Source organism: Numenius arquata, chromosome 1 (assembly GCF_964106895.1).
Source record: "Numenius arquata chromosome 1, bNumArq3.hap1.1, whole genome shotgun sequence".
NCBI lineage: Eukaryota > Metazoa > Chordata > Aves > Charadriiformes > Scolopacidae > Numenius > Numenius arquata.
Window position 1 is genome coordinate 25,407,708 of NC_133576.1, and position 17,380 is coordinate 25,425,087.

The window sequence follows — 17,380 nt, forward strand, 5'->3', positions numbered from 1 at the left end:
GAAATTCTATCTTCCACATGCAGGAGGGAAGGAGGTTATTAAAGGAAAAATAAAGCACTTGTTTAAAGTCACATTTGCCACTAAAGAATTCTTCTAATCCAGTGATATTGACTAATCAATCTTGAATTTGTACGCCATCCATTAAGAAACAAAACTACTATGGCATGTATTTTTAAAGAGAGGATGCAACTGTCAGGTTCCTTCAAAATAAGTCTTCCTGTAGATAATATGTAAGATTTTTGTCTTCTTTAAATTCAGTCAAAAGTTTTATCATTCTAACAAGAACTTGAACTGTCAAGTGTTGCACATGAGTGCAGTCTGGAGAAACTGCTGCTTATTTTAGGGAAACAAGGAAACGTGAAAAATGGATGCAAAAAAGATTTTCAATTACTGAAAGACGTGGATAGATCAGATGCACTTTTCAGCAATCTAGTAATTCCTCTTCCTCGCATGGTACTTGTTCCATAAAGGGAAGCCTTTGCACCGCGTCGAGAATCACCTATTAAATTAAATAAAGTTTGCAAATCAAGTCAGACTTTAAAACTTGCATAAATTAATAGAATTGTTCTTCATATGCTGTGGAGCTGAACCTATTCAATAGCTCTAACACAAAAAGTCAGAGACAGGGGCTGTCCCCTCTATAAACACTAAGACCATAGGATCTCATGATTTATAATCGGAATCGTTTTGAGTTTAATACAGTGTGTCTTTTATATGCAGCGAAATAAGCTGCAAACTCAGAACTCTTATAGTCTTTTTGTCTTGCAAACTTGATTCTGTTCCTCTGAAGATTAGCCACGAACTGCCCAGATGAACTGAGCTCATATGCCTTCTACTAAAAAAAAAAATTTGTCTCCAAAAAGATTTTAAATGAGCAGTCTTTACAAAATGAATTATAACAGAATACTTGCAGTGAGTACCAGCTGAGTCTGCAAATATAATGACTTAAGAGCAAGGAGAGTTTTAAACACAGCCCTGCCTCAATGCACCTAAGCATATGAGAACAGACTTCATGCAGCAGAAAAATAAAGGCATGTAAAACAGTGACATTTATAAGAAAACCTAAATTGTGAGAGACCTTTTTGACCATAAGATTGTGTCCAGTAAGAAAAGGGCAGCTCTTTATGTTTACATCTTCAGAAATTCAGTGACATTCATATGCAGGAGTAAGCACAGCTCATGCAGAGCTGTTTAAGCTTTATGCCACTGACAGGCAATATCTAAGCTCAGAAATTTGAAAAAGTAGCAATTGGATTAAGTTTAAATACCTCTTTCCCCTTACAAGTTTCAAACTCACAATTAGAAGGGAGAAACTCTTGATCCTGACTTGGAGAAGCAAAACGTTTGTCACATCCAGAACCCTCAGCCTTCGTTTTCTGTATGAAGAAATAAACATTCGAAGTAACATCTGTCTTCTAAAACGCTGTATACACAGCTATCCATGAAACCTACAAATTATGATCAAAAATCACATGAAATGACCCAGCTAGTGATTATTTTTCTCTCATGGGGTCTGCCCAATATATGTCAGAAAAGACAGCATCCAAAGAGGAGAAAGCTAACCTGAAATTGGCAAGTTTGAACACTCGAGTTAACTAGAAATTAAACAGGATACCAGTTTAAAGAATCTGACCTGAAAACGTCCAGTATCCAGTATCACCATCTTGGTATTTGTGCTTTCACCATAATCAGAGTCTTGAAGAGGCAGGTGAGCTGCTGTCAGTGAGACCCCATACACACTTGCTAAAGACTTACTGATGCAGTAACTTGACCGAGAAAAAAAGGAAAACAAGAAAAGTTTGGCTAAGAGGGCTGTAATGCTCACGTACAGACACACAGCATTTTCAGTTTTTCAACTGGCAAACAAAAGCAGCCACAGAGCAGATGACAGAAGGCAGGGGGACATTATTGCAGCAGCTAAATAGTTACCCCACATCCTTCCAAGATCACCAACCTATTCTACAACTATATATGAAGCTAAAACAACTGCTTCCCCACGCTATCAAATGCAGACACTTAAAAGGGTGAAAAGCAACACCTTTTTATTTTTTGCAAGGCATAGCAGTAACTAACAAGAGTTCTTTGAATGAAAGACTATTCATTATTATCTCTCTCAAAGTGCTACTACTACTGACTGAGATCTTAAATGGTATTTCCTTATTTCCCAACTATTTACTTTCCCCCCACACCAAAAAGATTACAGAACCTTATGTATCTACACTATACGTGAGGCAGTATAAAAGTTTCCGAAGTAGAGATATCCTAGAAGATACTCAAAATTTCTCACCAAATACAGGTATACTAAACCTCTGAAGGAAAACAGTTAGTTCCACTGTAATTAACGCTTCTCTCAGCTCTTCAATAGTAAGTGGAGGTAGTGAAAGGATGAGTACAGAGTGGCGGTAATTACTATCACAGAAATTACAGAAAAACCCCTTAGCAATACTCACGCAATTTTCTTACAGGATGCCAAAGCGCAGCAGAGTATGTCATTCTCTTCATGCCACTTGCACCTACATGAAATGAAGCTCAGGCTTATTTCAGAAGCATCTACATCTTTAATCAACATGAACAGTTGGTCCGGTCAGAAGGAACAGGAACTAACATTAAAGATGTTATCTTTTTGTCTCAGTGACCATACAGTACCTTTAAAATTTCACAGAGGACCAACGTTCAATAACTAAGCTCCAAGTGGCTTATGCAGAGTCAAAGGGCATGCTTAACAGGCAACCTGCTTCATGCTGAGGGTGGGGGAAAGGAAAAAAGGGAATCCTAAGAGACAAATGGAATTTAAAAGGTAACTATTTGGAGTTTCCCATTAATGCAAAATAGTTTCTCTTAGTATAAGCACCCCCACTTTCCCTCTCCAAGTGTGTGTTTTAAAGGACATTTTTTTCATTCTTGTTATGGTGTCCCTCTAGTGTGAAGATAGCCATGGAAATGGTAAACTACCTGACTATAAAAAGATAAAGTGAGAGTGATTATCCCAACAGATCTTAAAATCCATACTGTAAGCTGACTTCCAAGAATAATCTTTTTTCAAAAAAAAAAAAACCAACACAACAACTCTACTAAAATTTAAGAACAAATTATTGGTTCTTACTTAAAACAGCAGCAGAAGAAAAGTTAAGGTATATTTTTCAGTTAACTGCGTCATCACTAAATATTCCCCTGCAACAGCACAAGCTACATATTACTACTTTGTACAAACACAGAAGAATCTAAAAGCACGAAAAGTTTTACTGTTCAAAACACATAGGAAAAAAAAGAAAAAAAGAAAAATTCCTACAAAGTAAATTGAATGTTCTTTATAACATACCTGGAGTCCTATCTGGAAAAAAAAAAGATTGGATCTAGCTTAACCCTTAAGCCTGAGAACTTGATTTATACCACCAGCAACCATACCTCGTCCCACATCACAGTAGCAGCACAACGCATTTGATGTAGAGCAACAGCCAGGTCCCATGCAAATTACACTTCTAAGAGTCTGAATCTTCCGATTTCTATATTTTCCAGTTAAATACCACAATATATTTTATTCCCTTTTTTTACCCCCTCCTTTAAATTAGGCCTCAGCCTCAGTATTAAAAAGCCATCTATCTTTACACTTCTTTCAGGGAAGTATTTTTCATTTCAAGTTGTACTCGTGACAAGAAGCATTTCAAATCAGAAGGCTTGCAGAACATTCTAGCCTAGCAGCATACAAGATCTATGGAGGACGCCAAGACATGTCAGGCTAATACACGTTTCCATAAAGAAGAATCCAACATACCTAGTATTACTGGAGAAATCCCACAGGACGGTATCCAGCTCTCTACAGACCCAAGTCTTTGATGGTTCCTTTTGGTATTTCTTTCGGTACAGTTCTAGTACCAGGTTTTCTACAGCAAGAAGCTCCAGATGGCTCTCAATGCCTATAGCTCAGAGAAAATCCCAATCAGGAGAACAAAACAGTCAGTGAATAGTCTGCTCAGCTCACTTTCCAGTCAAGTCCCTGTTCATTACCCAGCCTCTTACCTGAGAATCAAAGCTCTTGTAAACCTTAACAAGTTATTCCACCAGTGGTTTTAATAAAACCTGGCTTCCTAGCAAAGCATGTTGTCCTATATTTCCATAATTTTCTCTGCCTCAGTAATTATGTACTCTACTTGCGGGCCATCTCCTCAGATGTTGTTAGTTTTCCCATGTGTTACCTAACGCTCACCTTCACGGTAATCTCACTGCCTCTAGTGCTCCTTTAACTGGCTGAGCCAAAAAGTGCATGCTGTTCTATGGATGTGCTCATTAGCTAGTTAGCTGGTCCTGCTGCTGTTTTCCTGTCACTGACGGGGAGGAAAAAGGGAGAAGCATGCAAAGTAGTTATAGCTATCTCAAAGCTTTTATGAAACCTTTGAAACTTGAAGACTTTCAGACAAATACAGCCTTCCAGCGCTGAGGGAGCTGGCAGATGTTATTGCAAAGCCACTCTCTATCATCTTTGAAAGGTAATGGAGAACTGGAGAGGTGCCCGAGGACTGGAGGAAAGCTAATGTCACGCCAGTCTTCAAACAGGGCAAGGAGGAGGACCTGGGAAACTACAGGCCAGTCAGCCTCACCTACATCCCTAGAAAGGTGATGGAACAGCTCATCCTGGATGTCATCTCTAAGTATGTAGAAGAAAAAAAAGAGTCATTGGGAGTGGTCAGCATGGATTCACCAAGGGGAAATCACGATTGACCAATCCAATAGCCTTCTACGATACAATGACTGGCTGGGTGAATGAGGGAAGAGCAGTGGATGCTGTCTACCTTGACTTCAGCAAGGCTTTTGACACTGTCTCCTGTAACATCCTCATAGGTAAGCTTAGGAAATGTGGGTTAGATGAGCGCACAGTGAGGTGGATTAACAGCTGGCTGAAGCAGCAGAGCTCAGAGGGTTATGATCAGTGGTGCAGAGTCCAGTTGTAGGCCTGTAACTAGTGGTGTCCCCCAGGGATCAGTACTGGGTCTAGTCTTGTTCAATGTATTCATCAATGACCTGGATGAGGGGACAGAGTGTACCCTCAGCAAGTTTGCTGATGATACAAAACTGGGAGGAGTGCCTGACACACCAGAAGGCTGTGCTGCCATTAAAAGAGACCTAGACAGGCTGGAGAGCTGGGCGGTGAGGAACCTAATGAAATTCAACAAGGGCAAGTGTAGGGTCCTGCACCAAGGGAGGAATAACCCCAGGCACCAGTACAGGTTAGGGGCTGACCTGCTGGAAAGCAGCTCTGTAAAGAGAGACCTGGGAGTCCTGGTGGACAATGAGTTGACCATGAGGCAGCAATGTGTTCTTGTGACCAAGAAGGCCAACGGTCTCCTAGGGTGTATTAAAAAGAGCATGGCCAGCAGGTCGAGGGAGGTCAACCTCCTTCTCTACTCTGCCCTGGTGAGGCCACATCTGGAGTACTGCATCCAGTTCTGGTCTCCCAGTTCAAGAATGACAGGGAACTACTGCAGACAGTCCAGCAGAGAGCTACAAAGATGATCTAGGGAATGAAGCACCTCTCTTACGAGGAAAGGCTAAGACCTGGGTCTGTTTCGCCTGGAGAAGACTGAGAGGGGATCTTATCAATGCTCATAAGTATCTAAAGGGTGAGTGTCAAGAGGATGGGGTCAAACTCTTCTCAGCGTTGCCTGGTGACAGGACAAGGGGCAATGGACGCAAGCTGGAACATGGGAAATTCCATCTCAACTTTTTCCCCATGAGGGAAAAACTTCTTTACTTTGAGGGCAACAGAGCACTGGAACAGGCTGCCCAGAGAGGTTGTGAAGTCTCTTTCTCTGGACATACTCAAAACCCACCTGGATGCATTCCTGTCCAGCCTGCTCTAGGTGAAACTGCTTTGGCAGAGGGGTTGGACTAGGTGATCTCCAAAGGTCCTTTCCAACCCCTACCATTTCTGTGATTATATAACCCTTCTTCCTTCCTTTTTTTTTTTTTTGGGGGGGGGGGGGGGGGGGAATCACAAAAATGATTCATTTCTCACCTGTTATGCTAGCCATTCGATTGAGACACCAGCTAATTCGGAATCTGTCATCAGACTAGAGGAAAGAAAGTTTCAGTCACATTGAAGAAGTACAGTATATAATTCTGACATCTGTAAGACTTCTGACCTCATCTGAAAAAGTCACCCCCAAAACAAAATTCAATGTTTCTGGAACTGAATGTATACTCTTCCTGAAAATTAGCTTGAAGAGGAACCAAATGCCACAAAGGCTTTCCAACTAAACGTCAGGAGAAATTTTGGACTAATGTCTGGGGACAGGTTAAAGGTTAACCCATACTACAGATATCTCCATGCATATTTCTCCAAAGCCCTACATTTAGGTATGGAGCCCAAGGTCTTGACCCTCCCCACCTTTTTAAGGATTAACATTAGGCTCAAATGGAATCAAAATGTAATATAGCTGTCATGAAGCTTAAATGCCTCAGAACTCTAATGTTTTGTTTTGCTCATTGCCAAATGAAACTTGAGCAAACATTAAGATGTAGTGTATTCTTATGGGGAGTCATAAAAACGTAAAAGCATCCCTTAGAAAAGCAGGATTGTGTGACTATTATTCAGCACAACCAATTTAATCAAGGTCTTAAAAACCTAAGCAAAAACAACGTCAGAGACCAAGTGAAATGTTCATCCGTAGACTACAGCCAGAAGAGCAGGCTGAAAATAAAAAAAAGCAGAAAATTAGGTCTCTGCTTTATAAAAAGGTTAGCTTCTAGAGGCCACTTCTTCCTGCATGAAACTGGGATACTTTGTAAAAGAGTGTCTTTTCCCACTCATTTCCACACTGATTAGGTTTTAGAGTGAAGTATGTCCTTAGTCACCCAACAGAAATTTAAGGTTTTGATTTAGAGCACCTTACTTTGACCTTGACCATACCCTGCAGTAAAACTGAAGCCGAACACCTCTGGCTGGCTGGACAAACTCAAGAAGTTCCCGTAAGACAACTGCGTAAGAAGTACGTGAAAGAGCAAATCCAGATACAGGGATCTTATGAGTGGCATCACCTAAAGGGGGAGGGAGGGCAGGGGAAAAAAAAAAAAAGTTATGAGAAGTCCTGTTTCCCCCTCCTTTGTATCTTTTAAGACATATATGTCTACACACAAACACACACACCTCCTCTTCTCTATAGGCAGCGTCTGTGATTAAGCTATCAAAACCTTGCTTCTGCCAGCAGAAGACTGGCAGGTCTCGGCTGGGAGCAAACACACACACATTTACCCCTTTTAAAAGGCCATTATCTAAGTATTTGACATAGGAAAACATGAGCCAAGTTTGTTCCTTCTGTACACAAAAGGGGAGGAAGTGTTCTAATAGAAACAAACTGCAATCTATAAACACTACTTAAGAAACCCAAGGGAAACAAGGCAGTCCAAGCCAGACACAACAACTGTATAAATACTTTAACTTTGCGGATATATGTGAAGCTGCAGAACAGTTATAACTTTTAAATACAAACTAGTATCTTTGAGTTACCCTATTATGAATTAGCACTTCGTGCTAAAGATATATACACAAGACCATCAAGAGAAGGAAACTCTGCTCAGATGAACTTGAAAGCATTTAACACATATAAAGTTGTCTCAGTAAGAACATACTGCAGTTATTATTGAATAAAAGTAGGAAGACAGAATACAAGTAACTTCGCCATTGACAAAACCATTTTGGGTGAAGTGCTCTGCCACTTGTGGGTACAAGAAACATAAAAGGTAACTTCAACAAGCTGCTCCATCACTCCTTTCTCTGACATCTGAAAAGTTCCCAGAAGGAGAAACTGTAGACTTACAAAACAATTGGATACAGATCAGATAAGCTGAGTCTAAAACTGTACACCTTTGCATACCATTCTTTTTCTCCATTGATACTCACTAGCAGCCTGGCAGTGGTACCGAAAACCACGTGGTGGTACTTCTGCAGAAAAGCAGAGGAGATAAGAAAAAAAGAACAATCATCATTCAGCATCCACAAATGACAGATCCTTAACTCTCAACTATGCACCAAGCTCCATCTTCCCTTGTGGCCTTATAAAAGTGCCACAACTATTTTTTAAAAAGTGCTTTTCAGTTATATGCATTTTAAAAAACAAAGTGTATTGCATAGCGTGTGTGTTTAAGTCCAATTAAAACAAACATTCACTAGCATGAAACATAAAGCACAGAGATCTGAAGGTCCTCCTCGATTTGTTCTACCCTCTTTGAAGCTTCCTGCAGTTCTGATGCTTCAGTCCATCTCTTCAGAAACAATCAGCACTGCTCCACTATTTTAAGAAGTCCAGCCACTTGTAGTCAAAGAAATAAACCTGTGTCAATACCAGAAATCTAACCTGGGCAGCAGTAAGTGACACTAGAAAGCCTCCCTCTCACCCCAAAGCAAGATGAACTACTTCTTGTCTCCCCTTCCTTGGAACTCACCTGGATCTATGAAGTGATGGAAATCCGCCATTATGCCATCCTGTAGAGAGTACTTGACACACCCAATCTCACAAGGAAGGAAGCGCTGTTCACAGTGGGATGGCAGCTTGCCATGGCTGTAAATGTTCAGGAAGTAGAAGATATCTGCAACCACAGCTGAAAGAAAAAAAAACAACCCACATTTTCAGAAGCGCCACCAGAGGTTACAGCAACCCACCCTGACCTCACTTCATCCAGTGAAAGTTTTGGTGCATTTTATTATGAGTGAATAAAGTAGGGTAACAATCACATAAAATACAAAGATCTTTCTCCGTGTCTGAGATGACAAGGTAACTAATACTTATGCAAGAGTCAGGCATACTGGTAGTCCTAATACACCTTCCATAGATGCTACTATGTGTAGAGGCCAAAAAAAATAAAAGCAACTAAAAAAAAAAAACCAAACCCCAAGCCCCAAACCCACAGGGACGTTAAGAGGCCTGGAATCCAACAGGAACTACTATTGCTTTTTATGGTCAGTCTCTTCACCCTTTAGGAAAATAAGGTTAGAAAAAAATAAATAAATCAATAACTGCAAAACAGCCTCACAAGCTCAATTCAGTAACTTACACAAGTTAAATGAGCTGGTAATAATCTTCTGGGGTAAAAGAAGATGAGGAGTCTGCTAATTAAAAGTCTGCTTCTCCTCTGCTAAATAAGCCCCCAAAGGCGGCGGCAAGAATACCCATATTAATTTTAAAATTAAAATGTTAAGAAGTAAATAGTTTACTAATTTTAAAAAGTATTTAAAAATATTTCATGAAGAGAAAGATTAAGATGTATTGTGAAAGTCAAATAGTGTTCTCAATGAAGTTTAAGGTAGCTATTTAATCTATCCCCTTAAGTTCTGCCCCTCATGAAAAAATCCTACGTGTTAGACTAAATAATAGAGATGTATAACTCTTTATACAGAAGTTATGCTGTATGCCAGACTTTATAGCATTTAACACCAGCTGTCCGAAGCTTGAATGCTGGTGCTCTCTTACATGGGTCTTGAACTCTACAAGCTACAGGGTCATAGGAAAGATCTCTCTCCTACCCAAGTTTGAACTGCTTTCCTTATGAAAAAATGGATATAGCTACGGAAACCATAAAGGACTTTTACTGAGAAATATTAAGCAGCAGCATCATAAAATGCATCTCAGTTATCCCTTGTCATTATCCTTCTCATTCAGTTTAAAGACCAATTGTGTCAGCTCAAGCCACCATGATCAACCTGATCAAATTTGCACCACAACGACAGGGGAGCATGACCACTGGCAGGGAGGACACTAACAGGCATCACACTCTTTCCTGCCCCTCCATAACCATGACAACAGGAAAATAGTTCAAGAGACTTGCTCGGTAAAAGGCTTGAGCTGAAACTTAACCACACAGCAGATACAGCTTATATTAACTGGCTGCTTGACTTATCCTGTAAGCACTACCATTTATCATTTTTCAGAATAATGTAAAATTCATGGGGAAAAGACTACAGATGTGTTCATTACTCATTTCTAATCAAAACATCCATTTGAAGAAGGGCTACAGATAAGAAAGGTCTCGTTTTCAAGGGTTCTTTCAATAAGGAAGCAAGCCAGGATGTTATAAAAGTACTGACAAAGTACATATCCCCTCTTTTATTCTCCCAAAGAGGCCAAGTCATCATTTTATTTAACAGCTCTACCACACAAATTCTGAACTTTGATATCTAACAACACTTCATCCTTTAAAATTGGCCTCATAAATCACAAATGTGGGAGTCGAAGAATTATTTTTTTCTTTAAAATCTTGAAATAATTGTAAAGAAACTATTAGTGCCTATACTGCCAATCAAGCTAAAACCAGAGGTCAGAATTATTTTGGGGGTTGGGGAAAAGGACATTTGCACTGACTTCTCTCTATACTACAAAAGATCCTTTTTACAGCAGTAGAGCATTAGTTTAAAACAACAAAACAGTTGACACAGATGGCAATTAGCAAAATGTAAACAGCCTTTGTATAGGTACCATTGAGAATATCTATAAAGGGCAAGCTTTTATCTACTGGGATCAACTGCTTTAAGATTACTATACCCTGATCATTCTTCCAAGACATAGCAGAGGCATCTGGAAGAGAAGTAATACTAGGCATCTTTGTGATCATACAAGCAGGAACTGGATGAGCCAGGTTACACATCTGGAAAAGATGAAAAAGTTAAAAAAAATCTAAAGAGTCTACTAACTCCCAATAAAGTCCTTCACCTCCTTCTATTGGAGAAACATATGATGTCCGCTAACAGTTATAGTTAGGTGGAACAAGTCTGCAGTTTATACGCAGGTGCCTGTATACTTGCAGACTGGGAAGCCAAGATTTCTCTTCTAATAAAAAGAGAGATAAGTATTTTATTACCTCAGTCAACTCACTACAACTGGACAGAACTACAGCTAAATTTAAAAAATGTAATTAAAAAAATAAAATAAAAAAATATTACTTTGTTAGGTTCAACCAGTTGCACAGACAAGGAACTTTTCAAATTGGAATTACAATTTTTTTTTTCCTTAAACTTTACAAAAAAGTTTGGCACGTGCATTAGTTGCCTTTGACTAGAAATGGAACTGATGAAAAGCTGATAACACCTCAAGGAAGTCATCAGATCTGTTTGGCACAGAGCAACTAAGAGGGGCACATATGCCCATTAAGCACTACTAATCTATGCATGAACAACAAGCATTTAAGGGAACAGGAAGAGAAATCTGGCAGGCCTACAGAATTCAATCATTCAAGACTCAAATTGGGAATAACATCCACATGTAGGTACACTAATTCCACATGACCATCTCAGCCAAAGTCTCTTGATTATCAGTTTGAACTATTTAAACTAAAATGAGGAATTAGTCGCATCGAAGCTTAGGTAGTCTCCAAAAGATGACCAAGACCTTTCATCACACGAAACAACCAGTTGTCTGTGTAGAGGGGTGCGATTAATAAACTGAGATCACATATAATCTTGTACATACACACTTTCTTATTTCCACTGACAGACAATAAGGATGATGTTCTTTATTTTGGTAAAGCAATTATTCCTTTCCCTGATTACAGCTTTCTAAAATGCTACTGCTTGTGAAGCAAAATACAGAAGCCTCCATTTATGACTTAATTGTCATTTCATGTAGCTCTCCCTTATACATGATAATGAAGCTTCATTAATTACATATCCCTAGCCTGCCAAATAACACAATGATAACCAGGTTTTAAACAGCTGTTTTCCATACATGCAGGCACCCAAAATCAGAAAACATTACCTAACATCTCCCTACTAGTCTATATTGACTAAATTAACTAATCCAGATTTACTAGTTCCTCCAAACTATGATCATCCTGTCATTCTCTTTAGCGTTGTTTAAGTCCTAAAATTTACCCTCACCAGTAATTTGTACTTCACAGTCAGTATGTAGTAATACGGGATGAAGTAAATGCAATATTATCCACTTATTCAATAAGGCTCTTTGCTTTGAAACACAAGTTTTTACACAGCCAACCAAGACTGGAATAAAATAAGCTTTTTGACACCTCACATAATTCAAACTCTGAAGCAAACTATGCTTCAAGGAACTGCTGGGAGAGGGAGAGGCAGACAGAAGGGGAAAAAAAAAAAAAAAGAACAAAGGGGACACACACACATTGTCAAGACAGTAAACAGTAGAAGGGATCCAGTTAGCACTATTCCCAACCATAACAACACTCAGCTTAATGTTTAACTGTTTATTTCTATATTGTGGGATTTTGTCCTCCACCATAGCACTACTATTCTCTCCACAATCAAACCAACCTAAAAATAACAGCAAGGTATAATTATTATTTTTGCGCATAGGTCGCAACATTTCTTTGACCTGGTCTACCACACAGCTGTTCAAAAACGCCAAATCAGGTGCGTATAAGATGTGGTTTCAGGACATCAGACAAGAACGACCAAAATTAAGGACATCTGTGAAGCAAAAGCAACATGAACCTATGAATCAGAAGTGATACCGATTTACAGTATTATAAATAAAAAAAAAACAAACAAAAAACAGTATAAGTCAGTCACTGCAAAATAAGTTGTTAGAGAACTACATTTTACTTGGTAAAGAACCCACAGGAACAAGCTGTGTTGGTTTAAAATGGTATACAGCGTTCTCACCTTCAATAAAAACCAAACAACTTTCTGCTTAACCTTTTTAATAGTATGGACTACCAAAGCAGCCATAACCTCCAGAAACTGGAGGCTACGGAGAGCAGATGATCTTCCATAACATCATAGCTGACCAAACCCCAACACCACTTACTCCCCCTCTTATTCAGCTACATTGAAGGGTGTTCCTTTCTCAGCATTTACCTCTTTCACTGTCTTCTGAGAGTGTCTCTTTTCATTCCATTTTCGAGCCTTCTCTGTATATATCATCTTTTCCTCCTCAGTCAGCAACTTGAAGGAAAGTAAATTGTTAAACTAAAGTTTCTACTGTTCCTTCTAGTAGTCCCACAACCCAACAAACTGTGTAAGAAATTAATTGTGCATTTCCAACGGACATTATCAATGCTTGGCAAGAACTGCCAACTGCAAACGTTGACTCAAACATTTCCAGTAACTTTCTCCCTAACAAAGTCATAAGCTTCAATTCAAAATATCTAACAAGCAGGTGCTTTTGAATTATCTTTGGACAAGGGCACTGCCCCATCACGAACAAGAAGTCTTCTGAAAACTACTCTCGCCAGCTGGGTATGCTACTACCCATTGCAAAAGAAGCCAGAGCTGCCCCCCTGCGGCTGAGGGGAGGTCGGTGTAGCTTCTGCTTCTTAGCTAGAGCCAGCTGAGGCCACTCAGGATGCCCACTTGAACGGCTGAACATACGGCAGCTGAGCCACCAGGCAGTTTCCCCTCCAAGAAAGGCCACGCAGACATTTTATCCCCCACACAACCTGCACAGATCCACGCGATGGCCGCTGGCTCCCCACCAGCAAGAGGCAGGGGAGCCGCTGTGAAACCCACGGCTTCAGCACACAGTGCTGGACCGCACCCCGGGCCTCCCCTCTGCCCTCCCCGCCATTAAGCTGCGTTAACCCGAGGCCGTTCCCCCCCGCGCCCGGCCCCCGCAGGGCAGGAGAGGGCCCTTCCCCTCACCGCCCAGGCCTGGGAGCAGTAGGGGATGGCGTCGACCACGCAGGTAGCGGGCAGCCCGCGCCGACGCAGCTCGGGCAGCTGGTCGCGCACGAAGAAGTAGTAGGAGCTGCGGTAGCCCCCGCGGTGCGCCATGGCGGCCGCCCGGGCCTCGCCGAACCTCAACTTCGCCACCGCCTTCTCCCCGTCCCGCCACACCACGGCGGCGCCGGTGCTTGTCATGCGGATGGGGCAGCCCCCCCCCGCAGGGCGGGGCCGAGCACGCGCCCGCCTTTTGGCGGCAAGGGGAGGGTAAAGGTTACAGGTAACGGGCCGCCCGCGTGCCGCTGCCAGCCCCCACCGCCGGTGTCAACCGACTTATGTGGGGCTTTATTAACGGTGTTTGGGGGCTGAAGTACCCGATGGGAGCAGGAGCTGGCACCAAGCTCGTGTGGAGGTTCAAAGCGCGTGGCTGCCCGCCCTCGCAAAATGGCCGTAGGTACCGATCCTTCAAAACGAAAAGGTGTCTTGCTTTGAGCGACACAGGATTAATTTCTTTCTCAGTAATTTTGCTTTTCAGTAAGGTCTCCTGTAATGCTTGGGAAAACGGCATTTTTAGATTATTTCAGTATCTGAGTTTGTGAAAATACTTAGTTTATAGCAGCTATGGTGTGTGGGTTTCAAGGTCTCGGTGTTTCCGAGCCTTGCCACAGGTACGGGGATGAGGAGGAGGGAGACCTGGGCGCTTGATCCAGGCTGGGCAACAGGATTATTTCATACCACGAATGTCACACTCTGTAAGTTACAACATTTGCTGAGGAGTTCTCTGTCTGTTGATGGTGGTGATCCAGAGAACTGCTTGCCCCCGTGCTGGACCCCTGAGCCCTTCCCTTCCTCCTGAAGCCGTAGCGCTGGCAGTGTCCGACATTTGCCATCCACGGCTGGGAGTGCACAGCTTCCTGCTGATAGAATGGGCTGAGTATAATCCTTGTGTATTTTATACTTGTATTGGGATCAATACTGGTTCTTTAGCGTTATTAATTAAGGTCCGGGGAGACCTCATAGCAGCCTTCCAATATCTGAAGGGAGCCTACAGGAGAGCTGGAGAGGGACTCTGTCAGGAAGTGTAGTGACAGGACAAGGGGTAATGGTTTTAAATTGGAAGAGGGGAGATTTAGATTAGATACCAGAAAGAAATTCTTTACTGTGAGGGTGGTGAGACACTGGAACAGGTTTCCCAGGGAAATTGTGGATGCCCCATCCCTGGAAGTGTTTAAGGCCAGGCTGGATGGGGCTTTGAGCAACCTGCTGTAGTGGAGGTGTCCCTGCCCATGGCAGGGGGGTTGGAACTCGATGATCTTTAAGGTCCCTTCCAACTCTAACCATTCTATGATTCTGTGATTAATGTTAATTATTTAGTCTTATTCTATTACATCTTTATATTCCAACCCTTGGGTTTCCTTGGTTTGTCCCAATTCTCCTTCCCAGGTGGGGAGGGGTCATCAGGTGATAGAATAATTATCTAAATGACAATAAATTGTTGTGGGTTCCTCAAACCATAACAAAGGGTCGTACTCATCTATATCCTCTCAATCTGAATAATGTTATAGGCTAAATTTAGTAAAACCCTTACGAAGAGTCACTACATTCTCTTTATGCAAATAGATAGGTTCATACGTATAAACAAAGAAAGAAAGGAACAGAAGAAGAGACCAACTGGAATTACCTATCCAAAATGCATCTGCTGGTACGTGGGACTCCTGAAAATATTCAGAGATCGTTATTGCTGGTGGCAGCTACTTCATCTAGGCCAAACCGGGCTCCCTACCACACCTTACTGTAGGATGGGCAAGGTGCCTGCCCTGCAGCCACCTTCCTCTCCCTCTCCCCCTCCCCCTCCCCTGGAGCTGCCTGGCTCCTGCTGCTGCTCCCTGACAGCCAGATCAGGAGGAGCTGGATCTCCACAACACAAAATGTACACGATGGTGATGTGCCTACTCTGACGCTTCCAGCAGCGCTCAAAGCGCTACCAGGACCTGGTGTCCTGGGTGACAATAGGGGGTGATAGATAACAGGAGTAGGGGACCAGGAGGTGCAGGAGGGAGTGGGGGAAGAAGTGAAGACCAAATTCAGTTAAGAGGCCTGTGTTTGGTTTTGAGACACATGGTAGAAAAGTGGAGGAGGTGAGAGAGCATGCGTGTGCTTGGAAAGGCAAACTTACTCATTAAAAATAATTTGGGAGATCATGTTAAGCAAAACCAAGGCTGCTGTCCAGACTCTCATTTTGTGGTTTTGGGTTGATTTTTGTTGTTGGATTTTTTCCTTTCATCTATCTCATTGACATAATTAACACTTCCTTCACTGACAGTTTGCATGGTGAGTCACAGTTCAGATAAGATAAACGCTGGAAATAATCTAATCTGCATCATCTTGATGAGCAGCATGGGTTGCTTCCCCCCTTAAGCTTTCTATTGATCTCTCTCTCAAAACTCAAATGATCTTTGCTGGCCATAGTAATAAAAAAAAAGGAAGTTAGCAGGGCAATAACCACAACTGGCTTTAAAACAAAGTTTAATCAATTTACAGACGGGATTGTGACATCTGGTTGCCTGCAACGGAGGACCCTAGGTTTGACCTGAGACTGAGATAAGGTCACTGAAGTCGCAGTGTTGGCATGGGCCCTGGTTAAACTCTGGGCAGGTTTTGCTTGTCCCAGGCCTGTGATGTCTCCCACATTCCTCACTGTTCCCCTTGTCTTTTAGGGGATATCCTTCAGCATGCAGTGGCAGTTCCTGCAGAAGCTGCATAGTGCAGCAGAACGAGAGCTAGCACGCTGCTTCTCACACAGCTATCATCAGTGGAGTTAGCCAGACAATCTTAATAAAAACAAATGTGTATCCCTGACTTGGAAGATTCTTTCCAATCCTCTATCTCAGAGTCCTCTTGAATTTACTGTAAACCTAGACATGAGGATAAAAATGGTGATCAAACACCTCCATGCATTTCCAAATCACTGCAAAACCCTGCCTCTATAGTCCCCTCAGTCTAGCTGCTTTTTTTTCATCTTCTGATTAAGTAATTTAAGTCTGGTTAGCTCCAAAGGAAGTAGCTGTTTTTTAGTCTCAAATCTTTGGCTTAGCTGGAACTGTTGGTAGGTAAGATCACATCACATTGCTTTTGCATCTCACTGGTGCCTGGTTTATCTGAGGGTTAGAAAATGCTGGGGCAGCTTAGTCTTCTGGAAGCTATTCTCTCTTGCTCAAATCCAGTCAAACAGTTTTGTTTTCTGTTTGTGAACCACTTACTGAATTTGCTGTTAAACATACAGGAGGAGTCAATGACATTGTTAAAAAGATATAAAATAGTGATGTAGATTAAAGGAGAATAGGTGAGCATTTTTAAAGTCACTTTCACTGTTGTAGAAAATCATTTATATTCTGGTCTAGTTCCTGATACATTAATGCTAAATCTCTGAGGAGAGACTGCAAGAAATATCTTGTATCTTGTAAATACAAACTTCTGCACAGAGTCTAGTTTTTCATGCAGAAAGGCGAGTATTTACTGTTATGTTACGGTAAGAGTTGTTGCTAGGAGTGCATCTATGCACATTTGTTTTACTTGCTTCACACCATGTTCTTTTCTCTCTTGTGCAGCTTTGGGACCCACCCTTTAGCAGCCCTTCCTTTTACAGAAATTCAGATAATGTGTGCATCAACTGCTTGAAAAACACAAGGCTCCAGTAATAGCTCTCCTAGGGCTAGAGGTGTGGTTGGAAAATAAAATTCGTAAGCAGCGGAGAGAGAAAGGATT

The 17,380-nt window shown here is 41.6% G+C and overlaps 1 protein-coding gene across 1 annotated transcript; it reads right to left on the reverse strand.

Moving 5' to 3' along the window:
- Nucleotides 1-383: 383 nt before the first annotated feature.
- Nucleotides 384-13,726, reverse strand: MAEL (maelstrom spermatogenic transposon silencer). Its single transcript, XM_074155419.1, has 12 exons — nt 13,595-13,726; nt 12,812-12,898; nt 10,530-10,632; nt 8,437-8,592; nt 7,895-7,936; nt 6,905-7,032; nt 6,011-6,065; nt 3,773-3,914; nt 2,451-2,513; nt 1,634-1,766; nt 1,298-1,376; nt 384-499 (listed from the first exon to the last, which is right to left on the reverse strand). The coding sequence occupies exons 1-12, from the start codon at nt 13,724-13,726 to the stop codon at nt 384-386; spliced, it is 1,236 nt and encodes a 411-aa protein (XP_074011520.1).
- Nucleotides 13,727-17,380: the final 3,654 nt, after the last annotated feature.